The 16,011-nt window shown below is 38.2% G+C and overlaps 2 protein-coding genes across 2 annotated transcripts; one reads left to right on the forward strand and one right to left on the reverse strand.

Annotated features, from left to right (window-relative positions):
* The first annotated feature begins 3,680 nt into the window (after positions 1 to 3,680).
* On the forward strand, positions 3,681 to 4,660 carry LOC112777941 (uncharacterized). The gene is made up of 2 exons (XM_025822321.1): positions 3,681 to 3,762; positions 3,840 to 4,660. Exons 1-2 carry the CDS (start codon positions 3,681 to 3,683, stop codon positions 4,658 to 4,660), a joined length of 903 nt encoding a protein of 300 aa, XP_025678106.1.
* A 9,644-nt stretch (positions 4,661 to 14,304) lies between these two features.
* On the reverse strand, positions 14,305 to 14,889 carry LOC112777942 (uncharacterized). The gene has a single exon (XM_025822322.1). It carries the CDS (start codon positions 14,887 to 14,889, stop codon positions 14,305 to 14,307), a length of 585 nt encoding a protein of 194 aa, XP_025678107.1.
* Positions 14,890 to 16,011: the final 1,122 nt, after the last annotated feature.

The following is a 16,011-nucleotide window of genomic DNA, read 5'->3' on the forward strand; positions in this document are numbered from 1 at the left end:
TAGGAAGCAACATGAGAAGAAAAAAGAAGTGCTGGGGTTGTCTTCTTCTGAAGATGAACACACCACAGAGGACAGTTCATATGATCCTGGGAGAGATGATAGCTCAATTGATGATGATGTTGTTAAAAAATGTGAGACCAAGAGGAGAGAGCCTGGCTCGAAGCATGCACCTGCTGAGGGACTAGCAAAGTCTAAGAGGAAGTTTCTTAACGATGATGACGCATTTAGTTTCACATATCAACCTCAAAATTGTTGTCCACGTTGAATTGAATTTATGTCCTACTGAAACAGGATCCACCTGCGAGGCCATCAAAGTTGCAGACAAGAAGGAGGTCCTCCACACCACCATCAGGCTCGATTACTGTGGATCCACTACAAGGAGCAAGCTCAGCCACATCTTCAAGACTGGCCAACTTCCTCAAATTTGTCCCAACACCTGGCTTCAAGCCACCAAGGAAGAAGAAATGAAGATGATCCTCTTTTTGCCTATTTTGGATGAAACTTGACAGCTTTTTGTAAATGATGCTTTTTGTTTTGTGGCCTGAATTTATGACAGTATACTTTTAGTATATCTGAATAGATTATGACAATCATGGCACTCTGTGGCCTTTGACTAAGGTGTATTTTGTCTAAACAGTTGTCATTAGTAAGGCAGGATTATTGTTACTTTTGTTAAAACTTATTGATATGGATATTGATATTGTTACAATTTCTTCCAGCTTCAAGTATGCTACTTCACATGCATTTTTTTGCAAATTCTTTCAGCAATTTCATTGAATGACAGAAAACAAATATGACATCTGAGAAGAAAAATTTTACTTTCTTCTAATACACTTCCACCCTGAATACAGAAACACAAACTCATCTTCAAGCTTTAACTACCAACATAAAACCCACAACAAAAACTACAAACAAAGCCAAACCTAAAATGTACATTTTTTGGGTTCTAATTTCAGCTTCTATCTTCCCAATTCTCCAAGCCAAATCCACCCTAACTTGGTCACCATCCACAGTAGACATTACCCTTCCTCTCAGGTCTTCTTCTCCAATGTCAGCCCAGACAAACAAACCACACCACCTCTTACCATTAACATTGTAGTTAGGGCACCCAAAGAAGGCTTGTTAGGGTTAGCCTCTGTTGTGGACCACCGAAGAACAGGGCGGCACCCACACCCACACCACTGTGGAACAACCGACCCTCTACTTCGACTGGAACTCCTACTGTTGGACCGCATGGAACTCTGGCTCCTACTTGCAATCATGCTGGTAAACTTGGAAGGGAGCAGGAGACGAAGAACCAGAGAGAAACGGGTAGAAGAAGAAGATGATGGGGTGACATGGTGAACTTAGGTTTTAAAAGGGGGATAAGGACTAATTTGGAGCAATTTAAACTTTAGGCCACGTCATACAACCGTTACTGTGTCCAGCGTGGCAATATTTGCCAAGTCACTAACGGCGTCTGACCTCCGGTGACGGAAAATAGGGAAAGGACTAACGTGGTGCATTTTTTCGAATCTGGGGGACTAATTTGGTGCAATTGGGATCTGGAGGACTAAATCGGTGCAACTCGTCAATCTCAGGGACCAAAGTGGGGCTTAACTCGAGAAAAACGTAGCTTTCGGTTTTCATTCACTAGCATTTCTTTTTTTTTTTTGTTTCAGATTAAACAAAACGTAACTTCCGTTTTGCTTTTGAATTTTTTTTTGTTTTATGAGAAAATCAAAAACGCAACTTGCGTTTGTTAGAAAAGTTTTATTAATTTTTTTTAAAAAAGTAAAACGTAGGCTACAATTTGTCATATGAACTGTTCAAATTTTTTTAAAAGAAGAGAAAACGCATGTTGCGTTTTATTTGGGCCTAATTTTTTTTTGAAATGTACAAAACGCAGCTTACGTTTTGTATGCGAAATAATATTTTAATAAAGAGCCTTACATATAAATAGCTAACACAGCTAACTCCAACTCGCACCTCACTTCTCTTCTTCACTTCTACTTACATTCTCTTTTCTTGTATCTGATGCTTGTGAGATTTTTTGGTTATTAGAAGGGTAAAAAAAGTGAGAATATGGAGGATATTGCAAATATACGAGTGTATTATAACGGTGAGATTATACCGAATACACACGAAGGAGTGAGTTTTGTTTGTGAATGTCCATTTTCATTTGCTATTCCATACAGCACGAGTTTTATAGAGTTGCAAAATGGTCTTTGTGTGAACATACAAAGTCACATTTCGAAAAGAGTGAGCAACATTTTGTATAGGAATCCTATGCAAGTATTTGGTGGACTGATACAGTTTCAAATAATGTCCATCACTGACGATGCAAGCATGCAGCAGATGTTCTATATTTATCGACAAATCCGATTTCACGTGCCGGTGATAGAGCTGTACGTTGAGTTTGAACAGCAGTCGGGGATGGGTACGGTCGGCGACGAGGTCAATGTTGATGAGCTCGGGGATATAGATTGGGAAGAAGAAAATAATGACAGCGAAGAGGAATTCGAAGCTAACTATGAAGTCGATGACGAAAATGATGACGGAGACTTGGCAGGCAATCCGGCGGTGCAGAATGAGGCAGATGCCATTGTAAGCCAACACCCGTTTGGTGTGCCGTCTTTTATGCGGACTCTAGATCTCGAAGCCATGCATGCCCCGGAATTTCCTGAGTATGCGAATACGGGTATGTTATGATTATTAACTCAAGTGTCCTATAGTGCTTAATTTATTTACCTTGTTTGACTGATGGTGGTGCGCATGTCGTAGGTGAAGGCAACGTTGCGGCGGAAAATGGCGAGTTTAGTGTCGGAATGGAATTTGGTTCGAGAGAGTCGGTGATATCTGCAATCAAAAGCTACACCATCTCTAGAGAAGTTGATTACACTATGTATGAGTCTGAGCCGCAGACATTCTATGCGAAATGCAAGGGGTATGGTGCAGGGTGCGACTGCCTTATCCGAGCTAGCTTGATTCGAAAAAAAGCTTGTTGGGAGATCAGGAGATACAATGGCAAGCACACGTGCACCATGGGCACGATTTCACAAGATCATGCCAAGTTGGACTCAGACACAATTGCAGATGCCATTAGGCCGTTGGTCGAAGCAGACCCCTCGATAAAGGTGAAGTCTGTTATTGCAGAAGTTCAAGGCAGGTTCAACTACATTGTGACTTACCGCAAGGCTTGGTTGGCAAAGCAGAAAGCTGTCGCAAAAGTTTTCGGTGATTGGGAAGTTTCTTACCAGACTCTGCCAGTATGGTTGAAAGCAATGACAGTGAAGATGCCAAGGTCTCATGTTCAAATTAAAACGCTACCCGTTTACCGTGAGAGTGAGGAGGTTCAAGGTGTAAGAGTTCTTCACCGCGTGTTTTGGAGCTTCTATCCGTGTATTGTAGCATTCAGACACTGCAAGCCACTGGTGCAGGTTGATGGCACGCACCTGTACGGAAAATATAAAGGTGCACTTCTGGTAGCGGTTGCACAAGATGGGAATCAGAACATTGTGCCTATTGCATTTGCGATTGTCGAAGGCGAGACGGCAGACGCATGGGAGTTTTTTCTAACTAATTTGTGGAGATATGTTGTTACCATTGATGGTGTGGGTATTATTTCTGACCGCCATACCTCCATCGACGCTGCAATAGCTCGCAGTAACGGTGCATGGTCACCACCAAGGGCGTAGCACATGTGCTGCATCAGGCACATCGGGTCCAACTTCTTAAGGAGGTTCAAGGATCCATATTTGCATAAACTCGTGGTGAACACAGGTATTTCAACTCGCTGTTCTGGTTCTATTCATAGTAAATTGTGGCATCTGCTTATGATTAAATGGTTTGTTCAACAGGCTATTCTAGGACGGAGCAGGAGTACAACAAAAACTACCAAAGGCTTAAAGAGCGGGGTAAAGCATATACTCAATGGTGCGATGAGATCGGTGTTGAGAGATGGGTGTTGGCATTCGATGGTGGTCATCGTTGGGGTCATATGACGACAAACTTGGTAGAGTGCATAAATTCTGTCCTGAAGGGTGCACGCAACCTTCCTGTGACTGCCCTTGTCCGGTCAACTTTCTATCGGTTGAATGAGTTGTTCACTCGGAAGAGTACCAAAGCTCATGAGCGTCTTCGCAACGGATACACGTATTCAGAATTCGCAACGAAGAGAGTTGAAGAAAGCTTCCGACGGGCAGGAAACATTGTGGTCAACCGGTTCGATAGGCGCAACGAGATATTTGAGGTTCGCAAAATGCAAGATGGTACTATTTACACTGTTAACCTTGCGCAACGACACTGCGACTGTGGCCATTTCCAAGTCAAGCGACTTCCATGTCGCCACGTGCTTGCATGTTGCGCCAACCAGCGTCTTGATTGGCAAGCGTACGTGCACAATGTGTACAAGATGTCTGAAATTTGCAAGGTGTACAGAGGCGAGTTTGTTCCAATGGGTGACCCATCTACGTGGGATAGATACGAAGGAGCGAAGGTGATCGCCAACTGGACATTGAGGCGCGCGACAAAAGGAAGACCGAAGTCAACCCGCTACTTGAATGAGATGGACTCGCGTGATATGCGTGGTCCTCGCCGGTGCACTATATGTGGACGCGAGGGACATAGCCGCAGCCAATGTCCTCAGCGTGCAGGTCCAAGCTCCGCTGGAGGTCATTAGTGGTCTAGCTTTTCAATATAACTTTGTTATTACCTACTTCAAAATTATATGCTACCTTTTTTTGTAACCTTGTCATTTACTTTAACCTAGTTAACAATTTATAATAAATAAAACTTTTAACCTCGTTATTTAATTTTTTAGTGAATAAACATTTCGAGCCAAACAGAGTTATACGAGAACAAAGCTAAATATGTCAGAATAATAATACTGAACAGAAGTTTCTAAATATAAGATACGACACTAAATACAAATCTGAATACAACACTGAATACAAGAACAACTGCAACAGACTACTTCCTCGGCGCCTTCTTCGAATACAAGGATGGGGTGTATTTGTCCGGAGGCGCAGTCTGTGTCCGTAGGTTATATGGATGACCCTGAGACACATCGGCATCCAGCCCACTACCAACGTCAGGACCACCAAAATCTGTCACGCTCGCACCACCAGTGTCATACAAACCGGAGCCACTCATCCCCGGAGCACTCGCTCCACCAACATCATACCAGTGCTGCAAGTCGTATCCCAAGTCTCCCTCTTCCTCTTGCGGGTACTCATTCAAATCAAACAACTGGTCGCGTGGTGGAACGGAAGGACCAGGCGGATCTACATATCCTGTCGATTGATCAAAGTCGAAGTCACTGGCATGACCTGATGTGGTTCGACGACCAGCAGACTGCTGAGATGTAGCAGGCCCTTCCTGCGGTGGCGTCGGAAATAGATAATCTGTATCTCTCAGGACCTGATCGAAGCTGATGGTGTCAGATCCACCCAACGGACTAAAGTGACCCTCGGCCGGAATTACCAGTTGTGGTATGTAGGGCTCAGGTGCCTGAGGAGGCTGTGGTTCCGGTATATATGGTGCCTGCTGCTAATTTGCTGGCCACTGCTGCGCATATGTTAGTACCTGAAACTGCTGCACATATGCCGAATCCTGAAGCTGCTGGGCATGTGTCGGATCCTGAAACTGATGCGCATATACCGGATCCTGAAACTGTTGGGCATATGCCGGTATCTGATACTGGTACTCGTATGCCGGGACCTGATAGTGGTGCTCATATGCCGGAACCTAATTAACAATTAATTACAATTAATAGTAATTAATGATAAAAGATAAACCTAAACAATAATACTTACTTATTATTTAAAACGGTAAAAATTCATAATAATAACACTAGTAATTAATAATAATACCTGAAACTGTTGCTCATGAGGCGGGACTTGCTGCTGAGGACCAGCTGCGTCTTCCTGTTGCTGCTGTGGTTCATCGGCGCCAGCCTCTTCACCTGCAACTCTATCTGACAGTCGCAGGTGAATCCCATACTGCTGTGTGTACCACTCATAGTACACTGGGAGAGGATGAAAGTCAATAATCTCCGCACCTAACTGCAATGTGTTATAGCGGTCAGATCTCCACCTGTTAACCCATTGACTGTAAATCTCTCTCCAGTCAAGGTTCTGTGCTCCTGTCAACCGCGTGCAATGATCACGACCAAGGTCGAACGCCGGGCCTGGTGGAAGCTGTTGCATCCCGAACTGTCGCCTAACTCGGTCTGTCGGGTGCCATTCTATGCACTCGAAGGACACTAGCGGCGACTGCGTGGAGCACATAACCAACTGAGCAGCGAGGACATCCGGAACCCACACTCCCATATACGGCCGCCATATAAACTACACATTAGTTACCAAGAGACCTATTAGAAAAATTAACTGAATAAAAACATTGGACATTAATGGTTACAACTTACATCGTCAACTCCCATGTCGTCGAGTCCTCGCCTAAAATGCGCAGTAGGCTTCCGGATATATCGTGTATGTCGGCGCCAATGGCTCCACCTAACATAAAAAAACAATAACAATATTAATAAGAATAACAAATTAATAATAATAATAACAATAATAATAACAACAACAACAACAATAACAATAAAAAACAATATCTTTGCACAAGTGGAATACCGACGTCGCTGAGCTGATCGCGGGGTATAGGTGCCAGGAGCGGCATACGCTCCCACGCCCAAACAAAAAGCAGTATCAGTGGGCCGTCCATCTCTTTACAGTTGTATCGTGAAGCACAACACAACGATCTGTATAAGTGCGCCAGACTGGCTGCCCCCAACTGTATTCTGAAATCCGGTGGAAATCTCGAAGTAGCGGTAGAAACTTCGAATTCAATGAAGTGGTCGACTTATCCGGAAACACTACTGTTCCGAGCACGCAGAAAATGTGCGCCCGGACGTACCGCTCAACAGACTCCTGAGTGTCACAAGGCTCAGTGTCTCTGCACCTTCGGACCCATGCGAGATTAACCTTCCCTAACACGTGATCTTCTGGACCGGGCTCCCGACCAAAACAAGCAATGCAGTTCTCCACCAAAAACTGGTGACTGCTATCTGATCTACCGGTAACAGCCTCCCCATTAATCGGGAGACCAAGAATATAGCTCACATCTTCCAACGTCACTGTCACTTCACCGATCGAAAGATGAAACGTGTGAGTCTCCGGCCTCCAGCGTTCCACCAAGGCACTCAGTAGTGCAGCATGACCTCTCATTTCGCCTACTCGCGAAACATGTTGAAACCCAGTTAATGCTAGTGCCTCTGCCGCTACCTCGTTAAAAGTATCTGGCGGATCGAATTTTCTGGGCAACAAATTCCTGATAGCCTGCAATAAATAAAATGATAATTATTAAATTCTAAATAATAATCATAAATTATTAAAAAAGATAATAAATTATTAAAAAATAATAAATATTTAATTCTATTAGAAAATAATAATAATTATTATACAATATTCTATTATGGGTAACATTCATAATAATAATAATAATAATAATAATAATAATAATAATAATAATAATAATAATAACTATTTCATGACTACCGTATGATAAAACACAACTATTTTTCATATAATAGACATGATAATAATAATAATGCCGGTATGATAAAATACAACTACTATTCATATCATAGACATGATAATAATAATAATAATAATAATAATAATAAATTTATAAGTTAAAATATATCACTACAGAACATAAAAATAAAAATATTTATTTATCATAAACTTAAATAAAAAATTACTCACCAATTGAGGATGATCCAAATATTCAATAATGTGTTCTTCTGGTAAAGTAAAATTACGAACTATTTTTCTTTTTTTACTAAATAAAATCCCAAACCTTCACTAATTCTTCTTCTTCACAAACTCACTCCCTTTCACCTTAACCCCACCCTTTTACTCTCAAAACTCACTCACAGCATGTAACATGAAAGGGAAGCATGTAACACAAAAGGGAAGCTGAAACTCTCATGGCCTGCGTTTTGATTTTTATAGGCAGGCTCCACCACCACTCTCCTTCACACGTGTCGCACATGCAGCTGAGGATACTGTCAAACGCAGGTTGCGTTTTGCTGTGCACCTGCCAAACGCATCTTACGTTTTGGAGGTTCGAGGTGTTGGCATGCAAAGAACACAGAGGCACGTTTCGAAATTGGGTTCTCCTCCCATGCCAAACGCAAGCTGCGTTTTGCAGAGCATGCAGCTTTTTTAAAATCATCTCGTCAAAACGTAACCTGCGTTTTGCAAGTTACTGAATTCACCAGTTCCACATCTGTGGATTACTCACCATGATACAATATTGCTGCACATCACGTTTTTCACTTCCATAAATAAATTAATTTCTGTAGTTTTGCATATGAAATTTTATTTTTTATGGTTTTAAGTTAGTTTTATTATGTTATGGTCAAATTTGTCAGTATCATAATTTTTTATGGAGTAAAGCTAGGGAACCAAAAGCATATCAGCTAAAACTCAGCCAAATACCTTTGGATGAATTCAAAATCTCTATGAGTTAATATATATGGATGTTTCTTCTACTAAATATCAGAATATTTTTTTTTATATTAAATGGATATTCTTTTATATATTTTTCGAATTTTTTTGTATTGCAAATATGAATGTCTCTATTTCTTTAAGAATTTTATATATTTTTTTAAAAATTTTATAGATATTTAATTATTTTTGTTAAAATATAATTAGATGTTTCTTTTGTTAAGTATTAGGATGTTTTTTTTCATATTAAATGAATGTTTTTTTTTATATTTCTGTAATTGTTCAAGGACTTCTTTTAGCTAAGATCAAGTATGTAGTTTATCAAAACGGCACCTAATATCCCAAAACAATTGCGTACAAGGTAAAATCTCTTCATACAATGTGATGAAATCCCACAAAAGAGTGTCCAAACACAAAAGAATGCATTCAATAGAAGAGAACTAGATCATAACAGTCAAGAAACTCCTAGAAGAAGATAAAGAATCAAAAGAAATATGAATACAACCTCCCACATCACTGTCAACATCTATATCCTTTAACTACTAATATAATAACTATCCCTAGACCCTAATAAAAACAAAACCCAGTACACACGGATTCCAGCCCCTTCTCTCTTGAAGTCGCATTGCATTCTACTTATCACCAAACATGTAATGCTTCACATAAAACCTTGAACGCCACAGCCTCCCTTCAGCAATAACCATCAATAGTATCCATGCCACGTCCTATGATATATCTGAAAATCACACTCTTCTACCATGATTATCCATTCCTTACGTTCCACAACATCTCCTTACGGTGGCAAATCCGACGAGTCAGATGTTGGTGATAGAAGAGGAGTGGATCGCGGTGGGGAGGCAGAGAGGGCCTGACGATGAGAGAGAGGGGTCTGTGTGTGTGATTGTTAGAGGTGGGTAGGTTAATGTGAGAGAGAAGAGGAAGGTTTTTATAGGTTTTAATTAGGTTTACTTAATCAATTTAAAAATTTTTAAATTTTGAATTTAAAAAATTTAAAATTAATTAATTATTAATATAAATTAATGTAGTTTTGTTTAGTTTTTGGCTGATAAGCTTTTGGTTCCTTATACTTTTCTTTTTTTATGGTATTTTGGTACTTTAATCCTTTTAAAATTTAGACATTTGAAGCTTAAATATAAGAAATATTTAAAATGATTAAATGATACTTTGTTTTTAATAATTTACTCTTATTTATTTTTGGATTTTGATTCTCTAAATTTTGAATTTCATTTTAGAGGATAAAGTGTGATTTCTCACCATTTATTTCTTAGGTGGAACCAAAAAAAATATGAGAAAGAAACTATTTAAGAATAAGAGATCACAGTTTACTATTTAAAGTAAAAAATTTAAAATTTAGAGAATCTAAATTCTTTATTTTTAATTTTACATTTTTAAAAAACATCTAAAATCTCTAAAATTTAAACATTTAAAATTTAGATATAAAAATATCTAAATTGATGCTGATAACAAAAAAGATAAACAAAAAGGAAAGAATTGAAATTAAATGAAAAGGATAAATTGATATTGAAATAGAAAATAAAATAATACGTTGAAATTGAATACAAAAGAATCACTTTACTTTTTATCTAATTTCTTGATGTAACAAAAAAAAGACTTACTCAACTTAATTTGTACACATCATAATTTGAAAATTGAATCGAATGGAGTCACTCAACCTTCTACCAAATTTTCTGGTCCAACAAAAGAGAAATTCACTCAACCTCACCTATCCATACAATGATTTCATCACGAAACTAAAAAGGGAATTTTCAAACTTCTAATCACTCTGTAACAACTACAATAGTTTAAAAGGTATTTATAACATCATATTAGATTAAAATAAGAAAATCATAAACCCACTAACATAAACCCAATCTACTAACTAAATAAATAAAAATCAAAGTGCATGAAGCTGAATATTCTAATACTTAAAAATATAAACTAATAACTACTAAATAATAGGGATACTTTTTTTATTCCTAAAATTTAAGGTCAAAACCAAAATTGTCCTTAACTTATTTTTTGATTTAAAATGATCCCCAACGTTATATTTAGTATTAAAACTATCATTTTGATAAATTTATCCTCTATAAAATTAAAAAAAAAAAAAAAACACTCCTCCCTTCTCATCATCCTGTTGGAAAATAAAAGAACAAGACACACACTCACGAAGAATATAAAATGAAGAGGAATGTATTGAATGTATTTGTGTGTTATTGTTTATGAAATAACTACATATGTATTTATACTTTTCTTTGACGTCTAAACTTAATACATCCTAATAAATAAATGGTTTAAATTAAAACTAAATATAGACAATTTATTCAAACTGTGATTTCTATTCCTTCTTAAATTCTAGCCATCAAGTTTATTTTTAACATTCTCCCTTAAACTTGATAATTTTTCGATTCCAATCATAATCCTTAACTTTTGAAAAACATTATATTTCAGAGGTTTTGTGAAAATGTTAGCAACTTGATCAAGTGATTTCACATACTCAACCTCCACATACATGTTCTCAATACATTGTCGAATGAAATGATACTTTGTTTCTATGTGCTTGCTTCTATCATGAAACACTGGATTCTTTGCTAGGCAATCGCTGACTTATTGTCCATCATGATCTTGGTGGATTTAGCTTGCTCAAAATGAAGTTCCTTCAGTAGTATCTTCAGCCAAATTGCATGACATGTACAGGCAGTGGCAGCAACATATTCAGCTTCACAAGTTGAAAGAGTGACTATAGTTGTTTCTTTGAACACCAAGAAATTGCATTATTTCCTAAAAAGAAAACAAAGCCAGTAGTACTCTTCCTGTCGTCAATATCCCCAACATAATCACTATCACAATAGCCCATTAATTTGAATTCATATGAAGCTGAATAAAACATGCCATACTCAAGAGTGCCTCTAAGATAGCGAAGAATTCTCTTGGCTGCCTTTATATGGATTTCTGTTGGATTCTCCATGTAACGACTAACTAACCCAACTGAAAATAAAATGTCAGGTCTGGTACAGGTCAAATACCTTAAACTCCCCACGAGACTTCTGAATAATGTTTGATCAACTTTTCTTAAGCCTTCTTCCTCTTTGAAAAGTTTGACTCCACACTCCATAGGTGTATTGGTAGGATTGCAATCTAGCATATTGAGTTTCTTCAATAGCTCTCTTGCATAAGCCTGTTGTGAGATGAAAATTCCATCCTCTATTTGTTTCACTTCAATTCCTAGATAATAAGACATTAGTCTCATATCACTCATCTCAAATTCTTGAGCCATTACCTTCTTCAATTCTTCAAACATTATTTGATTGTTTCCTGTGAATATAAGGTCATCCACATAGACACAAACAAATAACAAATTTCCTCTTTCCTCTTTCACATAGAGTGCATATTCATGAATGCACCTAATAAAACTATTATCTTGAAAATACGTATCAAGACGATCATTCCAAGCTCTTGGAGCTTGTTTCAATCCATATAAGGCCTTTTTAAGCCTTAAAACTTTATTTTCACAACCCTCAACAACAAAACCCAAAGGTTGTTCAATATAAATTTCTTCCAGAAGATTACCGTTCAGAAAAGCAGACTTCACATCCATTTGGTGGATTTTCCAGTTGTTCTGTGCTGCAAGTGACAACAATAGCCTTGTCATCTCCAAGCGAGCAACTAGAGCAAACATCTCATCATAATCTATTCCTTGCTTCTGCTTATACCCTTTTACAACGAGTCTTGCCTTATACCTTTCTACATCACCTTTAGAGTTTTTCTTAACTCTGTAAACCCATTTGACTCCAATAGCTTGATGACCACTTGGAAGTGATGCAAGTTCTCAAGTGTTGTTCTTCTCAATTGCTTGAATTTCTTCCTCCATAGCTTGTATCAATTTCTCGTCTTTGACAGCTTCTTTAAAACTTAAAGGATCATCATTGAAGAGTAAACACAATAAATTTTCATCCTCTAGCTTTTCTGTTTGCTTATAGAGATCAGGGAGACTTTGATATCTATGAAGGCCTTCGCTTGAACTAGATGATGGAGAAGACGATGATGATGCTAGTGGGGTTAATGCTAGTGTTGAAGGATCGATTTCGCCTTGCACTTCTTGCTTCGGGGATTCTTTTTCCTCAAAGGAAGGCAGAAAATCATAAGTGACTTCATTTTGTGTACTCCAGTCCCACTTTGCATTTTCTTCAAACTCAACATCTCTGCTTATTATTATTTTATTATTGATGGGATTGAAGAATTTGTAACCTTTGGTATTCTCCTCATAACCAATAAATATAAGCTTTTGGCTCCTATCATCAATTTTTGATCTTTCTTGCTCAGGAATTTGGACATATGCAATAGATCCAAATACCCTTAAATGTGATACATTAGGCTTCAAACCACTCCATGCTTCTTGAGGTGTTATATCGCTCAAACTCTTGGTAGGAGGTGAGCGGTTTGAGAGATAAACTGCACATGCAACTGCTTCTCCCCATAACTCTTTTGGTAATGACTTTTTTTTTAACATCGTTCTTGCCATATTTAGAATTGTCCTATTCTTTCTTTCAGCAACCCCATTTTTTTGAGGCGATCTAGGAACAGTTAGGGGACGTCGAATACCATGATTTTCATAAAACATCTTGAATTCATTTGAAGTGAATTATCCACCTCTGTCAGTTCTGAGAGCTTTTATCTCATAGCCACCTTCTTTTTCAACGAGGGCTTTAAACTTCTTGAATGCTTCAAATGCTTCGCTCTTTTGCTTCAAGAAATAAACCCATATTTTTCTTGAATAATCACCAATGAAAAGAAAAAAATAGGCGCTCTTACCAAGTGACAAAGGCTTGATAGGTTCACAAACATCCACGTGGATAAGCTGAAGTGGCTTGGTAGCTCTTGATTTGGACTGCTTTGGAAAACTCTTTCTTGAATGTTTTCCAAGTAAGCAGGCTTCACATAACTGATGAGGATGATCAATTGTTGGAATTCCTTTTACCATCTTTTTTGTTCCCAATTCTTTGAGCCCATCAAAATTTAAATGTCCATATCTCATATGCCAAATCCATGGTGGATCTTCAATACATGACTTCAAACATATAGCTCCACCGCTTCTCATGTTTAACAAGAACATACAATTTCTTGTCATAGAAACCTTAGCAATAAGATTTTAATTTTTATCTCTAAGCCAAAGATAACGATCTTCCATGATTATCTTGCAACCATTCTCCATAAGTTGCCCAATACTCAAGATATTATTCTTCATCTTTGGGATGTAATAAACATTGGTAAGAATCTTATGACTTTCATTCTTCAACTCGAATAGAATCGTCCCTTTGCCATTGATCTCTACTTTTGATTCATCACCAAAACGCACGTGTCCTTCTATATTGGTGTCGAGTGCTACAAATTTACTCCTATCACCTGTCATATGGTTGCTAGCTCCATTGTCAAGATACCACGTACTATCTTCAGAATTTTGATCTTCCTTGAGCGTAAGGAATAATGTTGCTTCTTCAACATCTTCACTGTGCACAACAAGTTTATTTTCTTCTTCTTTGGATGTCTGACACTCCCAAGAATAATGTCCATTCTTTCCACATGAATAGCATTTAATGTGTCTTTTGTCAACTGTTCTTCCTCTTCCACGACCTCGAGAAAAATTTTGATTTCTTTTCTCTTGAGAATAATTTTTCTCATCCCTTCCTCTTCCATAACCACGTCCTCGTCCTCGTCCACGGCCTCGACCTCGTCCACGGCCTCGACCTCGTCCTTATCTTCCACTTTCGTTGGTTTTTCCTCTAGCATTCTACGAAAGTTTTGCCTGCAAGACATGCTCCACACGTTCTTGCTTGTCTTTATCCATTCTTTCTTTATGGGCCGGTAAGGAACCATTCAACTGATCAATAGACATCGTATCCAAATCTTTGGACTCCTTAATGGCTACCACCACATGGTAAAATTTTGAGTTGAGAGAACGAATGATTTTCTCAACAACACGAACATCTTCTAATTTTTCTCCAAGCTTTTTCATTTGGTACATTACCGTCAAAATTTTGGTGAAATAATCCGAAATGGATTCAGTCTCCTTCATCATTAGAGACTCAAACTCAGCCCTTAGAGTTTGAAGACAAACCTTCTTTACCTTTTCAACTCCTATGACGGAATTTTGAAGAGTATCCCAAGCTTTCTTTGCATTGGTTATATCAGTAATCTTCTCAAACATATCATCGTCCAAGCCTTGATGAATGATAGTAAGTGCACATTGATCTTTCTTTCTTTTATTTTCTAATTCTTCCTTCTGAGCTTCTGTTAGCTTGTCCACATTCTCTGGTTCTACATAGCCTTTCTCAACCATCTCCCACACTCCTTGAGCACCGAAAATTGTTTTCATTCGGGTTGTCCAATTGTCATAGTTGAGCTTAGATAATTATGGGTATTGAAAAGATAAAGTAGTTCCTTTTGACGAAGACATTTTATAAGTGGCTCTGATACCACTTTGTTGGAAAATAAAAGAACGAGGCACACACACTCACGAAGAATATAAAATGAAGAGGAATGTATTGAATGTATTTATGTGTTGTTGTTTATGAAATAATTATATATGTATTTATACTTTTCTTTGATGTCTAAACTTAATATATCCTAATAAACAAATGGTTTAAATTAAAACTAAATATAGGCAACTTATTCAAACTGTGGTTTCTGTTCATTCTTAAATTCTAACCATCAAATTTATTTTTAACACATCCTTTATGGGAGAGCATCATCCTCAACTATCATCCTCCATCACCTCCTTGAAATTTCCTTCCCACTGTTGCCGCCATCCTTTTCTCCACCTCCTTCCCAAACAATGGCTGCAAGGTTTGCTTGTAGAGCTTATTGCCGGCAAGGGGCTTCGCAATAGGAGCAAGCGCAAACATCTTCTTTCTCTCCTCTTGATTATGCGCCGACTTCTCTGCTTCGTTGTCACTCCCCATTCTCTCTCTTTCTTTCTCTGCTGCGAAGACGATGGTGGAAGTGAAGGTGAAAAAGAAAGAACGTCCAAGGTTAGGATTTAATTAGGGTTTGAGATTACCCATGTTGGAGAGGACGACGCATGCTAGACGGCTAGAAAAGGCGTCACTGTCGAAGACGACGACGACGTTGCTGCAGTGCTATGCGTGAGACAACAACGTGAGTCAAGAAGTGCGACAGTGCGTGAGGGAGTGAGTGAGTAACCGCTGTTTAACGTTTCTAATTTGGTAAGTTGAGGTTCAGGTTCCTAATTTTCTGAAGTTAAGATTCAAGAATTTTAAGTTAGGATTTTCAATGATTTCAAATTAAGGTTCAATAATTTCTGAAGTTTCTATCTTTTGTTGTTGTTGTTGTGGTTGAATTTAAAAGAAAAATTTTTTGTTGTTGTTATTGAATTTGAAGGAATTAAAATGTGGTGACTGGTGATCTTGGAGATGAGGTGACCATGGATATGAAGACAGTGGTGTGGTGGTAGTAACAAAGGGGCATTTATGTCATC

The sequence above is a fragment of the Arachis hypogaea genome, chromosome 19, assembly GCF_003086295.3.
Source record: "Arachis hypogaea cultivar Tifrunner chromosome 19, arahy.Tifrunner.gnm2.J5K5, whole genome shotgun sequence".
Lineage (NCBI taxonomy): Eukaryota > Viridiplantae > Streptophyta > Magnoliopsida > Fabales > Fabaceae > Arachis > Arachis hypogaea.

Excerpts from the sequence above, each read along its gene's own strand:
- LOC112777942 (XM_025822322.1), bottom strand. The coding sequence starts at position 14,889 with ATGAAAACAATTTTCGGTGCTCAAGGAGTGTGGGAGATGGTTGAGAAA.
- LOC112777941 (XM_025822321.1), top strand. The coding sequence starts at position 3,681 with ATGTGCTGCATCAGGCACATCGGGTCCAACTTCTTAAGGAGGTTCAAG. Across the intron at positions 3,763-3,839 it reads TAAACTCGTGGTGAACACAG|GCTATTCTAGGACGGAGCAG; the intron begins GTATTTCAACTC and ends TTTGTTCAACAG.